Source organism: Macaca fascicularis, chromosome 3 (assembly GCF_037993035.2).
Source record: "Macaca fascicularis isolate 582-1 chromosome 3, T2T-MFA8v1.1".
NCBI lineage: Eukaryota > Metazoa > Chordata > Mammalia > Primates > Cercopithecidae > Macaca > Macaca fascicularis.
In genome coordinates, this window is record NC_088377.1 from 175973927 (window position 1) to 175990993 (window position 17067).

Consider the following 17067-nt stretch of genomic DNA (forward strand, 5'->3'; position numbering starts at 1 on the left):
GTGGCTCAGCCTTGGCTGCACACTGGAATCACCTGGAGAGCTGTACACTCCTGCTGTCCTGGCCACAGCCCAGACAATCAGATCAGCCTCCAGGGCGAGGTCCAGACATCACCAGCCTTAAACCCCCCGAAGGTGACCCGGTGTGCAGCCAGGATGAAACCCACGGCCCTAAAGCTAAATGGGTAAAGTACTGGGGTGGGGGCCCCCAACTTGTAGATGAGGACTTGTAGAAAAGCCAAGTCCTCACTCCTTTTGCATCACTGACGGGCCTGCTTTACGGGTTATCTGGAAAGTGATGGTTGAAAGTGAGTAGAAGGTTGCTATTGTTTTAAAAAACCAAAGCTCACAAAACCAAGCGCACAAAAGCACTTTTTATTTGAGGCAAAGAGAAGTCTTGCTGAAAGGATTACAGTTCCAAGCAGTCAAAACTCAACTGTTAGTAGCACTATTTTGACCTGGTAGATTTTGCTTCTCTTTGGTCAGAAAAGAGTATTCAGGTTGTACTTTCCCCAGCGGGGCAAAAAGAAGGGCAAAGCAAACTAGAAGAGACTTCTACTCTACTGACAGGGCTCTTCAGATCCAACATCAAGCTAGACACGCCCTCGCTGGCCACTCTACAGGTTGCTGTCCCGCTGCTGAGTGACAGAGGCCATACTACATTTTCAAGAAAAAAAAATGAGGCAGGAAACACAGGTATAGGTCACTTAGGGATGAGCAGGCATCCACAGCTTCAAAACTCCTCATGGAAGGGGTAATCCTTGTGGGAGGCACAGCTGTCAGGAGAAAGGAGAAAACAGTTGCTTTTTGAAGAGGTGATTTTGACTATACCCAACTCCCAACAGAGAAACGATGTGTCTCATTGAAGAAAGAAAACAGAACCTCAGAGGCAACAAGCTAGTTCTGAATCTGCAGATCACGGTTCTGCAGCTGGGGGAAGCAACTCACCCTGCAGACCCCTCTACCACTACTGTCACCAAGCAGCACACGTGTGAGGGACACCCCCTCCCCATGTGCCCAGCACTGCAGACCCCTCTACCACTACTGTCACCAAGCGGCACACGTGTGACGGACGCCCCTCCCCATGTGCCCAGCACTGTGCCTGGGCCATGCAGGATGGCAACACGATTTCTGCCTCCTAGTAACTCAGTCTAGTTGGCAGGACCAGACAGCATCTTGTGGTCTTAAACAATAAGAGGGTGTAATAATATCAGAAGGTAGGCCAGGCACAGTGGCTCACGCCTATAATTCCAGGCCGAAGCGAGAGGATCACTTGAGGCTAGGGGTTTGGGACTAGCCCGGGCAACATAGCAAGATTTCCATCTTAACAAAAAAATTTTAAAAATTAACCAGGCATGGTGGTGCACGCCTACAGCCCCAGCTACTTGGGAGGCTAAGGGGGGAGGATCGCTTGAGTCCAGGAGGTCAAGGCTGCAGTGAGCTGTGATCATGCCATTACATTCCAGCCTGCGTGACAGAGTAAGAGCCCATCTCAAAAAAAAAAAAAAAAAAAAAAAAGGGATGTTGAAACTCTGTATGTGACTGAATCTCTAAGGATAAGAGAAGCAACGGCAAGTGCTCTGAGGACGGAGGGAGCCTCCTTGTATCAGTGGGGGCTGAAGTGAGCACAATCAACGGTTGGAGATTTTATACTGGAAACAGGGCAGGGAGCACAGGTGCAGACGTCTTTGCCAAAGCTCACCCACTGTCCATCTAGTAAGGCCAATGGCTGTGCTGGGAACATAAAGGCAGGAACACTGGACAGATGGTTGAGCAAGGCATGCAAGGCCAGAGTTATGTAATCTGAGCTGGGTGCTTAGAGTCTGTAACTCTTATTCAAAACCATTCAAAAGTTCTCCATGGCCTGCCTTTTTTGTGTACCCAAGGAGAGTGACACTGACATCAGCAGGTCAGGCTCAGTAAAGCAGTATCTGCCAGAGGGGTGGCATGTGTATAGAGAAAACTCCCTGGGAGACCTGGGCATGTCAGGGCTAGTCTCTTCCTCCCACTCACCACCACACAACAGGATAATCGAACAGAGGTTTCTAGAACAATACTGGAGGGCAGAGGAGTCTAACTGTAAAGGGAGCAATGAGAAAACCACTGTGGTTCCTCAGCCCTAAGAGCTTCAATCCACTGTCTCAAGTGGGAGAGGAAAAGGAAGACGGATGAACGGGAGATTCTGAAAGGAGAACGAAAGTAGCTTGGTGACTGATTTATTCCTCTCCTCCTTGTCCACTAGATCCAAAAATGATTTCAATGTCTAAGGCTAAGTAGCATTAACAAAGACGTCTGAAAGGGTGCTGGCCTGGGGCTGCCTGTGACATGCTCTGTTTGTGGCCTGTTTTGAGTGTGAGGCCACAGTGTGGCAGCAGCAGGCTCTCCAGACACACGCATGCCTGAAGCAGGGCAAAGTTATCGTCCACGATGCAGGCTGGGCACACATCTGCCTGGGGCAGTGGCTGAAGCCACCAGCAGTGCAAACTCCGGGGAGGGAGAGGGGACAGACTGGAAAGGGAAAGCTGGTGGCCCACCCCATCTTAGGGAATGTTCAAATTTTGCTTAGAAGAGGAAGTACTAAAGGAGAGTGTGTGGAAACAGCTCAAATGAGAATAAGGGTAGTGAAAGAGAAACAGGGTCTTAGTCTCCACTGCAAAATGAGCAGTTCCTTCTTGAAAAGCAGGAAGTGACTTACACGCGTCACCTAGTTATTGTAATGGTAGGAAAAGAGAAAACCCCCAGAAAACCTTCCTAGGCAGCTCCTTCCAAACTACCACGCAGAGGAAACAGAACCAGAGGATGTATGGCTGGAGGGACGGAGGTGCCTGCTGCTCAGAGGGAGGGCCTGTTTTGGAGCCACGTGGCTTACCAGGGTCAGAGCTGGGACTGTCTCAAACCCCAGCCCCAGGGGCTTCCGACCAAACCCCTTTCATTAGGGTCATTAAGACAAAAAGTCACAGGCAAATTCTTCCAGAGTTTGATCCAGGGTCACCTGGGATCACCTGGTTTCAGATGAACCACTAGGATTTTAAAATTAAATGCCAAAATATGTAGTTACTTCAGGCCAGGCCAACAATGCCCCGTGGTTAGAAGAAGATATCAGGAGCGGATCTCTTGGCATCTTGGCTTCATGCAGTTCAGCTAATGTAAGGTCATGTGGCAGAGAAAGCAAGGTAATGTGCAAAGCAAGAACAGCTGTGACAGGAGCGCATGGGCGCTGAGGCCTGCAGGGATCACTCTTCTGCTCTGCAGTATCTGAGGATCTCCTGGGAACTGCTCCTCACGCTGGGGCTCACTCACCTCAACAAGGCACAGACCCTCCAGTTCCTGTTGTAGCTGAGTAAGGTGGTCATATCCTGGTTGCTCAGTTCAAAGTCAAAGACCTAAAAAACAAACAAAAAAAATCCAGTAAGCTCTGCAAATAAAAACAAAAGACGAAATACTGTGCAGGACCCAGATGTCTTCCATGGCTTTGAGCAGAGATGATAAACTGAACTTAGAAAAAGCTGATTATATTACTATTCAGGAAATGTGCATGTTGGGCTAGATAATATATGGAACGATGAAAACAGTCCTTCCTTTCCAGAACCTCCCAGGGAAATGATACATTTTATTTCATTTCAAAAAACACTACTGAGCACTTCTATTGTGATACGCTGCAGTGAGGAGTAGAATCATGGGTAAGATGTGTCTTTGCCTCTACTGATGAAGCAAACAAAGGGCAGAGGTATTTCTACAGCTGTGCCACAAATAACTAATCACACACTGTGTAAGGCACTCAACAGAGCACAGGAAGGGCAGAGGTATTCCAAATGCATTCCAGCTGGGGAACTGAACCACCACAGCCGAAGAGGAGGTGGTATTTGACATGGCCTAAGAAGCATAAGGTTCTGACAGGAAAGGCAAGAAAGGTATACTGGGAGAAGAGAAGCACCTGCATGAAGGCAGCAGATGGTACAGAACTCAGCTGGCATGGAGGCTGGGAGGGAGGCAGGCAGGCAGCACTGGGTGAGACCCACATGAGGCCAACACACACTCCCAGAGCCGAAGGGCTCTTAGCTTCAGATGATCACAAAATGTGCAGAAAGAGAGTCTGCTACAGGCTCTGTGATTACGATCACAGAAAAATGTGCAATAAGATGCAAAAATAAAATAGGTTAGCATTTTGAGATTAGTCATTTATTTTTTCTTTCCTAATTCCTTAAAAAATGAAATATGAAACAAAGGATGCATCTCCGGTGGGCTATGCCTTTCCCTCAGTGGCCACGGTTTTGCCACTTTATCTTGTGTACTCAGAACATCTACCTGCACGTAAGAAGAAAAACGTCTCCTCTACTCAACAATGGGCTCCACTTCCCGCTTCAGGGATCACTCTCATCCCTGTCTCACGCGTGACAGGTGGCAGGCATTAGGGCCACGGCCTCTGGGCAGTGGAATCAGGCAAAACCAGCTGCTCACCTGAGCTGGGGCCTGCCCAAGAGCCCCATGCCCATGGTTGTGCTGCATGCGGCACAGATCTTGGATAAAGACAGAGCTTCCCTGGCAGAGCCACTTCGCTCCATGAGAACAGAGCTTGGGCCATCAGGACTCCCCTGAGTTGCTCTCCTTTGGGCGTGCCCCCACCCCGACTCACCAAAGCTGCAAGGACGGGCGGGGAGGGAGGTGGTGCCCGGTAGCCTGAGCTGCTCCAGCTGCCACACTGAGCACTTTGCCTGTGCCCTGACACACGTCTAGGCTCTGTCCATCATCACATGAACTCCTTGCAGAGCTGGTGAGTGGGCTAAATGGTCCAGAGGGTCCTTTGCGGTCCCTGGGCTTATCAGCACAGCAACATTTCTCGATCACTTACTAAGGTATTAAGCACCATGTGAAGTGCTTTGATGCATCACTTAATCTTCGTAACAACCCTCAAAATGGATATTATTTCATAGATAGGGAAGCTGAGGCACTGAGCAGTTAAGTGACTTGTCCAAGGTTATGCAGCTGGTAACTAACAGTTTCAGCGCAGGGCAGGTCCAGGCAGTGAAGCTCAAGAGCGAGATTTTCTCTGGGTAACCTCTCGGTGTGGTTGAAGGGCCTGAGCAAAGGTGTAGGTGTGTGTGTGCACAGCACGGGGCCCTGGAGGCACAAGGCCTGGCTCTGCACATGACCCCACTGGGGAGGTGTCCGTCTCAGTCTATGGCTCGCTCGCCATGGCTCCCTGGCCTCAGAGGAGAGGATGTGGGGATCCCACAGATGACACTCCAGGGACAGGATGAGCGGCTTCCTCCACCGCCCACTCCACGGAGGAGGGCCAGGCCTGACCAGCCAAGATCTTACCTTAAAGTTCTCAGCAATGCGTTCCGGTGTCACAGACTTGGGGATCACCACCAAGTTCCTCTGCATGGGGAACCGGATCAGGACCTGTGAGCCCAGGGAGACAATGAGTGTGTACACATGCCGGGCACTCGCACCATCATCACAGTGTCACACAACCCGCAGAAGGACATGCGAGAACTCCACAGGTGATCAGAGAGGGCCTCCAAGATGGCAGGTCACAGCTAGCAACAGGTAGGCGACGCATTCAGGTCCAGATCTGACTCCAGAGTCCTGCGCTAGCCACCGTGCCACATGCTTCAGTATCTCAGGCATATCACGAGACCACGTGAGGCCCTCCACTGGCTAGGAATGCACACTACCACTCAGGGGAAAGAACATTCCCTGCACAGCTGGTAAGAGCTCTTACATTTGTACAGAGATGAGCTTCCACATCAATGAACAAGTGCTGGCCCTCGTGGCAGTCACCCTTGGGATAGTGGGGGCAGGCACTATTACTCTAAGAGCCCATGCCACTCTTCTAAAGCCCCCATCTGTGCCCTGTCCACTCTGCACTTGAGGACCCTGAACCACACTTCCTGTGAGGGGGTAACAGGCTCAGTCACTTCCTCCTCTTGGCTAACAGGACCATCAGGAATGCAGGGAGTTCTGGAGAGTCAGGAACACCTGAAGTGGCTGTACCTGGGCTGTAGTTTTATTGTGCTTGGCTGCAATCGCCTTGATCCTGGGATCCTCCAGGAGGGAAGGGTCCTCGGGCTTGGCCCTGAGGATAGAAAGACAGTCCAGGTCACACCATCATGGCCGTCACTCATGGCAGCCAGAAACCCTAACCCTAATCCTCCCATCGACCTCAGAGGGCAGCCACCAGTCTCTTCCTCAGAGCTGGGTTAGGAACCCCCAATCCTTTGGAAAAAGACTAGGTGTCTTGCTACTAGAAACGCCAACCCTTCCAGGAAAACCAGCAAGAGACTCGGGGGAAATTTTGCAGATCAGCCCCAGAAACATCTTCCTTGAGGCTAAATTGTTCTTTTTAAGTCATTTCTAATCTTCACCAAGTGACAAGGGAGCATGAGCCTGTGGGAAGCTCACCAGGGCCTGTCAGGAGAGCCGAGGGGGCTGTAGGCGGTCACCACGATGCCTTTGGAGTGGCAGTACTGGATTAACTTCTCCTGAGTGAGGTACGGGTGGCACTCAATCTGCAAATGCAAACACAAGAGCTGATGGGAGCACTGTGGCTACATGCTGATATGACACAGATGAAGCTTCCTATGCTAAAGTCCCTCCCTAGCCCATAGAGAAAACTATGTATAACAAACACCCTATTTCCCAGATAAGCTGTACCTTCCTACAATACCCAGGTAGTATCCCTGATGTTACCATGTTATTACTATCATCTTATTATAGATGTTCTCATGGGCCCTAGAGGCTTTTCCTGGCTTTAGCCACTTATCAGTTATCACAGGTCTGAGGATCTCATGGCTGCCTCTTTGTCAGAACCCAAATTGTCACAAGCCAGGCTCAAACCCTTTCTTTCCTGTAAATTTCCTCTCCCAGATGTGCTGTGTCATGCTGAATCATAACTCAGGACTCTGGAGCTGCCTCCTGGCCCAGGAGCTGCCTCCTGGACACTCGCTGGGTGAGGTGGATGAGAAATCCCTACCAGCATCAGATAGTAAAACAGCATCGTTGCAATGCCAGTGTCCCTGGGGGACGTTTACCTGGTTAACTGCAGGCTTATATTTTAAGCCAGGTTTGTTTAAGATCGCCTCCACCTGGAGATGGTTGAAGTTGGAGATGCCAATAGCTTTCACCAGCCCTTCATCCACCAGCTCTTCCATGGCCTACAGAGAAACGTGTGTCTGTGTGGTGCAGAAACGAGCCCAGAAAGCACAGGATCAGAAGTGTCTTTTGCACCAGTTTAATGGGTCCTGCCCTCACTCTTCAGTGCCAGCGAATTCGACCTTTCAGAAGCCAAGAGACAGTGAGACGAAAGCCAGGCTGGCTTTAATGAGATAAGAAGAGCAAACAACAGTGACAGAATAACAAAATGCAATGTGAGAAATGGCAGGCAGATTGCTCCTAAGAGGAGGGAACCAGTCATGAAAACAAGGTCCAACCAGGGGCTGTCTTACCGCCCATGTGTCCAGAATGTTGGTGTCACTGGGAACCACATTGCCCGACTCATCCAATGGGAAAAATTCCTTCCCAGGCTGTCATTACAATGAAAAACAAACAGACAAAACAATCAGTAATAGTCCTTCACAGACCTGCTGAGGCAAGCTGGCATCTAAAACAATTCTAAACCACCACAGCTGGCTAGGGACCATCTGTGTGCCAGTATGAAAAGGAAATAGGTGGACAGCCAACACTTCTCTATCAAACGGGCTGGAGCTGGAGACACGGACACTACTTTGCCACAGAGATGAGCCCCGCCACTGACTGCAATGTGTGGATACAGGAAGGACTCAAGACCAGGACTCACGGGGCCCAAGGCCCAGCTGGTCACTGGCCTATAAAACTACCACCTGGCCCAGTCTCCCCGGCTTATCCCTAAAATCCAAAGATAAAAGTCAAGTCCCTCCAGCCCTGACATGCTGTGGTGCAATAAAACAGGGCTACAGGATAAAGCTAAATGCACACTTTGAACCCGGCTGACAGCAGAAAACTGAGGCAGCAGCTAGAAAAAAGGCAAAAGACATAATAACTCTCAAGTTCTTCTTGTGCAAAGAACCAGACAGCCAACAAATATTTACCAGGCCTCCACAGGATAGGGTATGTGTGTAGAATGTGGGTGGGGACTCATGTGTGTGTGGAATGTATGTGTGCACGTGCTTGGAGAGGAGGGCCAGGGTACTGACCGTGCCGCATGGCCATGTGCACTACAGACAACAGCCGTGTTCGCTGACAGTTTTAAATTGCACAACTAAAAACTGACAAAGAGCAGTGCTCCTCAAACCTGGAAGAAGTGTGCATGTGAGTCACTGCTGGTGCAGATTCAAATGACCTGGGTGGGGCCCGAGACTGTGATTTCTAAGACGCTCCCAGGTGATGCCAGTGCTGATGATTCACTGGCTATACCTTGAGCAGCAAGAACAGAAAGTCACCCACACATAACCTGCTAAGGGAGCTCAAAATACACCACAGGTTGCGCCTGAGCCCCGGGGGACCTGGTTTGCACCAGGCATCCCATACCTTAAAGCCAGTTGGCCAGTGAATAAGGTAGAGGTCCAGGTAGTCCAGCTTCAGGTCGCTGAGTGTCTTCTGGCAGGCTCCTTTCACCAGGCCCTTCTCATGGTACGTGCACCACAGCTAAGCCAGCGAGAGGGCACACGTCATCATTGCCAGCCACAAGGCAGCTTCCTGGCTGGAAGACAGAGCAGTCTCCTCTCCCCAAAACCCATTTGTTTCACCATGACGCTCTGAATGGTTGTGAGGGCATTTCCACTGTGTACTAGATCCTAACTTTCCAAAGGCAGGCAGGATGACCAGGTCACCGAGACCTCTTACAAGGACCAAACAGAGGACACAAAATGGAATGGACAGATTGGTCAGCCTGCCCTAAGCCTAAGCATGAACTCTCAGGGAAACTTCCCCCCCGGGCTGGTGTTTGTGGAGCCAGCCCCATTCTCCTGCCTCATATCCTTTGTGCATCGATATCTCAGGTCAAAGACAGTGGCCAGCAGTAGAGATTCAGCCTGCAGATGGGAACCAAGTTCCATCCTTGAAAGCGACTCCCTGGAGAGGGAGGGCCAATCCACAACCTCAGCCTCATCAGCATGGGGCTCTAAGCAATGGGCCCAGATGGAATGAACGTTCAATAGACAGCCAACGATGGGCAAGCTCTGGAGCCCTGTATGGCCCTGAGTGACACGTTTCCCCTGGAAGAATCGCCCGTCAGTGAAAAGTGTAGCTGTATTGAGTGTGGACTTGGCTTTGGGCTGATGCACCAACAATGGGACCGAGAGACCCTTCCAGCCCCACCGTGGAACAATACCTTGCTGACGATGAAGAGCTCCTCACGCTTCACCACCTGCTCCCTGAGCTTCTCCTGAATGGCCACCCCCACCTCATTCTCATTCTGGTACACATGGGCACAGTCGATGTGGCGGTACCCGATGTCAATGGCCACCTTCACGGCCTCAGTCACCTGCCCTGGAGGGGACTGAAAGGAGAAAGTACATGAGCCCTGCAGAATGCAGAGTTTGCCCAGCAAGGAAGAGGGGCAGTGGCGGCCGCCGATCCCTGCTGACCAGCCTGCCGCTTTGTTCAGCGCAGACAGACCAGGTCACTTCCGCAGCATTCTGGACTACCAGCCTCAGATGTGGGCGATGGAGGTGAAAGGCCACACAGGATTGCCCTGTAGGAGAATCTGACAGCCACTGAAGCGCAGGTCAGATCACTTTTAAAAGATATGCTGAAGTCATCTCATTTTCTTGCTTCTTCACATCCACTGATTTGCAAACCACTGTATTAAAAACATTTCCCCACACTCTCAATGCTGAGATAGTAAGGAAAACCATTTCCTCCAAATATCTGAAAATATTTCAAAAAAAGCTGTCCTACGGACCCCAATTCCCACTTGGCCCCCCAGTTCAGCCAGCGAATGCCTGCCCCTTATGCTCTCTTTTCATGCATGGCTTCTGATACCAGCAATTGCTTGTTTTCAAGCAGTTCTGGGAGATTATCATGAGGTCAAGAACATCACTGATGTTGATTCAAAGGCCCATGTGTCAATTCTCACTGTATGAGGATCTGCTTCAAGAGGTATAGAGACAGGGGAGAGGGCCCCTCAGAGATATTAGCAGACAGAAATGAGTTAAAGGGAAACCAGGGGGAATGTGGATCATGGAAGATCACCAAATGGTTAGTGGTAGACCTGGCAAAATGACTGAATGGGTGTCCATGGCCAAGCCACCTGACCATCTGAGTGACCAGAACAGCTGTGGGGAGCCTGGCTACTGGAAGAGGAGGAAGTGCCTACAATGGCATCGTGCTTCACTGGCACCCAGACAGACTGCATGGACAAGTACCCCCCAACTTTCACTATCCTGCTACGATTACAGAGCTGAACAATAAACGTGCGCAGTGGGCTGTTGAATGAACAGAGTGCATTCCTTTGAAGAGCTGGGGTAGAAACAAATGAAAAGAAAACCCCCCCCAGGGCCATGGCAGCTGCAGACATCTGTGTTTTGACATCAGCTATTTTCAACAGGCGTTGGGGAAGAAAGGCACCCAAATGAACAAGCCCATTACCAGAGCCTGTTAGCAAGGCGCTCACTCTCCACCTCAGAGGGACCAGCGAGGCAGGGTAGGGTTGCTTATCGAAGGTGTGGGTTAAGAGGAGACCTTTAGAGGACCTCAGAAGCTGCTCTTGCAGCCTTCCCCACTCTGCACGGTTGAAAGAACAGAGAATCTCAATTTCCGGAAAGAATGCCTTACCGCAGGCTCTGAGTGGTGTCCGGGCACAGTCACCACTGATGAGAGCAGGGAGAGCAGAGGACATCCCTACCCCAGAGAGAACAATTGGGGCCCAGGCAGGAAACTGCCCAGGACACACTGAACTTTCCCCAGGCTTGATGGTGCCTTGATTGATTTTTCTCTGAGGAGCTGCTGCAGCATGTACTATATATACTGTGCCTGCCCGATCCCTCGAAGCCTGGGACAGAGGGGAGGGCATACTCCGCAGGCTCGCCCTAGCCATGCACCGCCTGCCACGCAACTGGTGCGGGGGCAGGAACACGACTCAACCCAGGCCATGAGACTCAATCTTTGCACTTGAATTGGAACCACTAAGACCAGCCCTGGTTCTGCTGGGGTCACTGAGCTGGGAGAATGTCAGCCTGGAGCTGCTGGAGGGAAGCAGAGGGAGGCTGAATCCTGGTGACAACATTTAGAACCCTGAATCTCAGACACCTAACGTCAGCAGCTGTCATTTGGGAAGTCAATCAATCCCCACCCCAAACACACATTTTTTTTTTTTTCCTGCTTAAGATTAAAGTGGTTTTTCAGTTCTTTGGAATCCACAGGGCACAGACTAGGATAATCAAGGTTGTCAAACGGTTGGCACGAAATGAAAAAGAAAGTTGTGAGATGTTTTTCTAGAAAGTAAAGGACACAATGACTGCAAGAGGTCACGAGGAAGCTGCTGCCGATCGCTCCTTGGATATGTGCCATTCACTGAGACATGTATGCTGTGAGGCTGACCAAAGTGCTCAGGGAAAAAGTCACCTCTGCAATGAAAATGTAGGAGGATCCACAAGCACATTCAATGTTAATGATCTCAATATAGAGCCCTTCCCTGAGAGAAACTAATTTGCCTTAGGACAAATGAAGCAGCCAACTTAAGCTATGGTGAGAAACCGTTCACTAAACTTGGGAATGCCAACACAGGATGACAACATAAAGAAGAGAAAATGCAAACAGAGGGAAGGGTCCAGATTGACTTCTAAAAAGAAAGTAAACTGAAAACATGCTGGGTGGCATCCAGGCACAGCCATTACTGATGAAGAGCTGTAGAAATGCAGCATATGAAACACTCCAATTGCAACTCAATCATACAAATCCTACATGTTTCTAACCCGATCCTGCCACTAATCTGTGTGCCCTTAATGGGCAAAGCCATGCATGCCCATTCCTCCTGGAACTTCTGGCTCTGCAAAGCTCTACGTTGGGCAGTGACTTTGCAATGCTCTGGGCTGATGGCACCAAGTGATGGCAGTGAGAAGCCTCTGCCCTTGAGTCCTCCACCACCTCTTCAAGACAGGGGTCCCACTTCCTCCTTTGATAACACCGGTCGGCTAATACCAACTCTGAGACACTGATAACTAAAATCAGTGTCTCCCTCCTACACAGATACACACAACACTCCTTTTAAAACCTAGTCCTCTTCCCTTTTGCTTACAGGTCTTTGATAGTTACTTCAAGACACCCCTCCCTCTCTTCCCTCTGCAAGTCAAAAAGCAAGCCGCAGTGCCAAACAGGAAGACCGTCACAGGACCGTGTTTATGGTAAAACCAGAGTATCTCGGAGACTGGATATTTTGCAATATTAACCACGGGATATCTGGGAAGAGGGAACTCTTCTTCGTCGTACGTTTTTGAAATGTTCTCTAGTTAGCAGGTGTTGCTACTGAAATGAAAGGGTAGGGGGACGGGGCAAAGGACACTTCACTTCGGGTAAAGGAACCGACCTGAGTAGGAAGCATGAGAATGGTATGCTGATAATCCTGGAGCAAGGAACAGGAAACCATCACTCAGAATCAGGTTTGGCAACAGAGATTAACTTCCTCCTGTTCTATTTTCATCAATTTGTCCCAAATTCTAAGACACTGCTATTTCTAACTAGTTGAGATGTGGATGGACCAGGACTGACCCTGTAGGGGCAGGGCTTATTTAAATATCTTTGGTCTTGAAGAGGAGGAGATGGGGGCTTTAGAGACACCAGGGAAGTGAACAGTAAATCTGGCTCCTGTGTTACTTCCATGCCCACAGCGCCTCAACCCTCACCCCATCCAAGGATCTTGGGCCATCACGAGCTTACCCCACTTGGGGAAGGTGGAGCAAGTCTTTCTTGGCACATTTTCTTTTACCTCATGCATTCTCAAAGTGGTTGCTATTGCCCCAAAGAGACAAAAATTAGTTCTTTGGGGCAAAAAAACCTCTCAGCTTATAGAATGGCTTGTGACCCTCTAGAAGGCTACTGGCCATAAGCAGAAGTACAATATTATCTGTGATTTTATTTTGGGGCAACATTGCGGGGGAGTCTCACAAGGCTCCTAGGTGGGAGGGAGGTAGTGATCATGGTAAAATATGGAGAAACATACTTGTACCTTCAGCCCTAGGAGTATCCTGCGAGCATACATAAAAGACTTACAATGACTATTTACCTCCAACAATTTTTCAACTAGATTAAAAACTATCAGTAACAAGACACTGGCTGGCACCAGACACCATCTCTGTTTTAAAAGCTTCCTGGCTTTACAATGCTATGATGGTTTTTTGTTGTTGTTGTTATTTGTTTCTGAGACGGAGTTTTTTTTTTTTTTTGCTCGTCACCTAGACTGGAGTGCAGTGGTGCCATCTCAGATCATTGCAACCTCCGCCTTCTGGATTCAAGTGATTCTCCTGCCTCAGCCTCCTAAGTAGCTGGGATTACAGGCACCCGCCATCATGCCACACTAATTTTTGTATTTTTAGTGGAGATGGGGTTTCACCATGTTGGTCAGCTGGTCTCAAACTCCTGACCTCAGGTGATCCACCCGCCCTGGCCTTCCAAAGTGCTGGGATTACAGCCACCGTGCCTGGCCAGTGGCCTTGTTTACTATCCATTGTAGAAGGCAAGCCTGCCAGAAAGAAACCCTGTCCAAGCCACATGGGTCTGGGGCAGAGATGGTCTCTCCACCTGCCTGAAACCTCCACCTGAGGTGAGAATGGAATTTGAGGACCTTCAAGAGTAGAGACTACCAGAATCCTGCTGAGGGTCTGAAAGGTACAACACAGCCGCTACAGCATGGAAAGACCCAGGAAAATAAGGAACTGCACCTGCCTGCAGGGCCTTCTCCAGCTGTCACAAAGACAGGCAAAAGATCACCTTTTGTCAAGCATCTGTGAAAGAATACATACACACACACAAGGGAAAGGTTTTTCTGTTTTGTTTTGTTGTTTTTTTAGATGGAGTCTTGCTCCATTGCCCAGGCTGGAGTACAGTGGCGGGATCTCAGCTCATTGCAACCTCCACCTCTGCGGTTCAAGCAATTCTCCTGCCTCAGCCTCCAGAGTAGCTGGGACTACAGGTGCATGCCACCATGCCGGGCTAATTTTTTGTATTTTTAGTAGAGACAGGGTTTCACTGTGTTAGCCAGGATGGTCTCGATCTCCTGACCTCATGATCTGCCCGCCTCTGCCTCCCAAAGTGCTGGGGTTACAGGCATGAGCCACCGTGCCCGGCCCAAGGGAAAGGTTTTAAGTCATTAAAAAAGAAAAAAAGGAAGTTGCCTCCAAGTCCATCCTTATACCATTAATTTGACCCACGATTCCCTGCTGCCCCCACCATACAATTCTACACCAACCTGATCTCCTCATCCACAGAAATACAAGTGGGCGCTTTCACCATACAGCTATCTCTAAAGTCGTTTTACTTCTTCACGTGAATTCAACACATAACTTTTGGATACCTACTACTATATTTGCCAGGCACTGTGAGAAGTGCTAGACATAATAATGAATGAAGCAGACATTATCCAAGTTCTCAATGAACTGTCTACTGGAATGCATAACCTAAATGTACAGATGTTATGATGTGATGCTATCTTAAACAAATACACAGCTTTTTGGGGCATGGGGTGCTCAAGTGAATGATCTGAAACCCTCTTCCATAAACTTTTACTCCTCCGCCTGGACAACATAGGGAAACCCGTCTCTATAAAAAATTAAAAACAAACTACCCGAGTGTGGTGGCATGCCTGTGGTCCCAGCTACTTGGGAGGCTGAGGTATGAGGACCGCTTGAGCCCAAGAGGTTAAGGCTACAGTGAACCATGATCATGCCACTGCACTCCAGCCTGGATGACAGTGAGCCCCTGTCTCAAAAAAAATAAACTTTTTCTCCTTATTTACCCTAGAGTAGTGATTTTCAAATGATGGGTCACAAAACTAGCTTCTAGAGTTACGACAATAATTTTTGGAAAAATGGAATAGAGTAAAAATATTGAAATGCTGCCCACATAGGTTTAGTACTGTCAGGTAATTTTTATTCCAGATACATGTATATATCTGTGTGCTGCATCATGCTTAGAAAGTATTTGCAATTGCCAAGAAAGCATCCTTCCGCATCCATTCCAAGAGCATAACCTGCAACAGACGGAAATTAGCTTGGTGTCATGTTTGTAATTCAATTACACCCTCAGAGACACCACTGGACTTTTTGGAGGAAACAAATTATGTACCCTGATCATTCTGGCCAAGAAACACTCTCCCTGATGCAAATGACCTTTTTCTTACTCACCTCATATTTACTAATTTTCAACAGCAGGTTTTAGGGTACATGTAAACTCTTCTGTCCTATTTCAAACATCTCCCAGTTCACTCAGTCCTTTCTGTTGTTTTCTTCCCTTGGCTGTGTGTAAATATCCAGCGCCCAGGCCCATATTAAATTTTAAGAGAAAAACCTGGGACGTGAGCGTGCCAGATGGTTTACACCTGTATTTGGGAGGTGAGGTGGGAGGAGTGCCTTGAGCCCAGGAGTTGGAGATCACCCTAAGCAACAAGGGGAGACTGTCTCTGGGGGGGAGGGGAGAAAAAACATTAGCCAGGTGTAGAGGTGAGCACCGGTAGTCCCAGCTACCCGCAGGGCTGAGGCAGGAGGATCACTTGAGCCCAGGAGTTCTAGGCTGCAATGAACCATGATTGTGCCACTGCACCCCAGCTCGGGCAACGAGACCCTGTCACAAACAAACAACGAAAATAGAAACAGAGAGAAACCCAGGTTATGGCTGTGGAATATAATATACGATACTTAGTACTTAAAAATACTGGCTTTTGCCTCAGCTCCCATACCACCACATTTATTGCTCAATTTTCAGATAATTAGGCTATTATTTTTAGTTTTTCATATCATATTATCATCTGTTTCATATCCTATGGTGTTTCATGTCCTATTGTCATTTTCATCCGGCCAGGCACTTCTCCGGGACGCTGTGTGGCGTTGAGGTTTTCCAGGCAAAATGCTAAGCTTGGCGCCTGCTGAATTATCAACTGGCTATGGGGTGCCCAGATTTTGTCCCGAGCTCCAGGCCCAGGACATCCCGAGGCGGCGCCTGGCCGAGGAGCTCCGCACTGAGCCTTGTTAGCAGCTGGGTCCGGGCAAACTCGCGCCACCTAATTTAATTCTCTGCCCTCTACGCGCTTAAGATGCTTATTCCTGAGGGATGGCAAGAACGGAAACGACTGAGACAAACTATTTGCAAGTAAGGCAACGGGGCCACAGGTGCCGCGAGGGGAAGGAGGCTGGGGCCGCGCCCCCACACCTCGCCGACGGCTCCACGTCCCTGTTCTGCGCCGGAGGTCCACCGGTCTGCTAAGCCCACTTTCCCCGCCTCCCTTTCGCGTTGTGCCGCTTGGGGCGCCCGCTCGGACACCAAATGCGGACTGGGGGGCCGCCCATCAAGGGTTGCCGGCGGTGGGGCGAGGGCTCCCGTGAGCTGCTCCCAAACCCCACTCGCAGGATGTCTCCCCTGACGCCCAGGGCCAGCCCCGGGAGCCAAGGCCCGGGTCTCCGCAGGGCCGACCCCAGCCCGTTGGGGACCCTGCAAGCCGGCGCGAGGCACCCAGCAACCCGGGCGTCCGCCGTGCGGGTTTCTCAGGGTCACTCCGGGTCCCTCCCCGACACAAGCCGCGCGGAGAGTATGAGGCGAGCCCAGGGCCCGCGCCCCCCAACCACCTACCTTCCAGGTGCCCAGCCCCAGGATAGGCATCTTGGCGCCGTTGTTGAGCACGAGGTGGCTGGCCATGGCTGCTGCGCTCCCCAGACCCCCGCCCAGAACGGTGCGGTCGTGGCCGCGGCCCGTATCTTTAAATAGCCCGTGAGGCCGGCAGAAAGGGCGCCTGCGGTTGGCGCGCCGCTGCGCGAAGGACCCTTCTGATTGGTTGCGTCGAGGTTCCGCGGCCGCCTACCCCAGGGGTCGGCGGGGATGCCTCTTCCGCCAGGGATGCTTTTTCCGCCAGGTCCTAGTGGCACCGAATTCTTTCCGCCCCCATCG

The 17067-nt window shown here is 50.2% G+C and overlaps 1 protein-coding gene across 2 annotated transcripts; it reads right to left on the bottom strand.

Moving 5' to 3' along the window:
- Window positions 1-355: 355 nt before the first annotated feature.
- Window positions 356-16854, bottom strand: LOC101926277 (aldo-keto reductase family 1 member B1). Of its 2 annotated transcripts, XM_045388332.1 has the most exons (10): window positions 16753-16854; window positions 9308-9475; window positions 8506-8622; window positions 7446-7523; window positions 7032-7154; window positions 6403-6509; window positions 5995-6076; window positions 5317-5400; window positions 3298-3380; window positions 356-773 (listed from the first exon to the last, which is right to left on the bottom strand). In XM_045388332.1, exons 1-10 carry the CDS (start codon window positions 16816-16818, stop codon window positions 731-733), a joined length of 951 nt encoding a protein of 316 aa, XP_045244267.1. In that variant the 5' UTR covers window positions 16819-16854; the 3' UTR covers window positions 356-730. The 2 variants fall into 2 exon arrangements, 1 of the variants encoding a protein (XP_045244267.1); XR_012432869.1 differs by lacking the exons at window positions 356-773; window positions 3298-3380; window positions 5317-5400; ... (4 more) ...; window positions 8506-8622; window positions 9308-9475 and adding an exon at window positions 15039-15160 and having other exon boundaries at window positions 15315-16854.
- Between the last annotated feature and the right edge of the window lie 213 nt (window positions 16855-17067).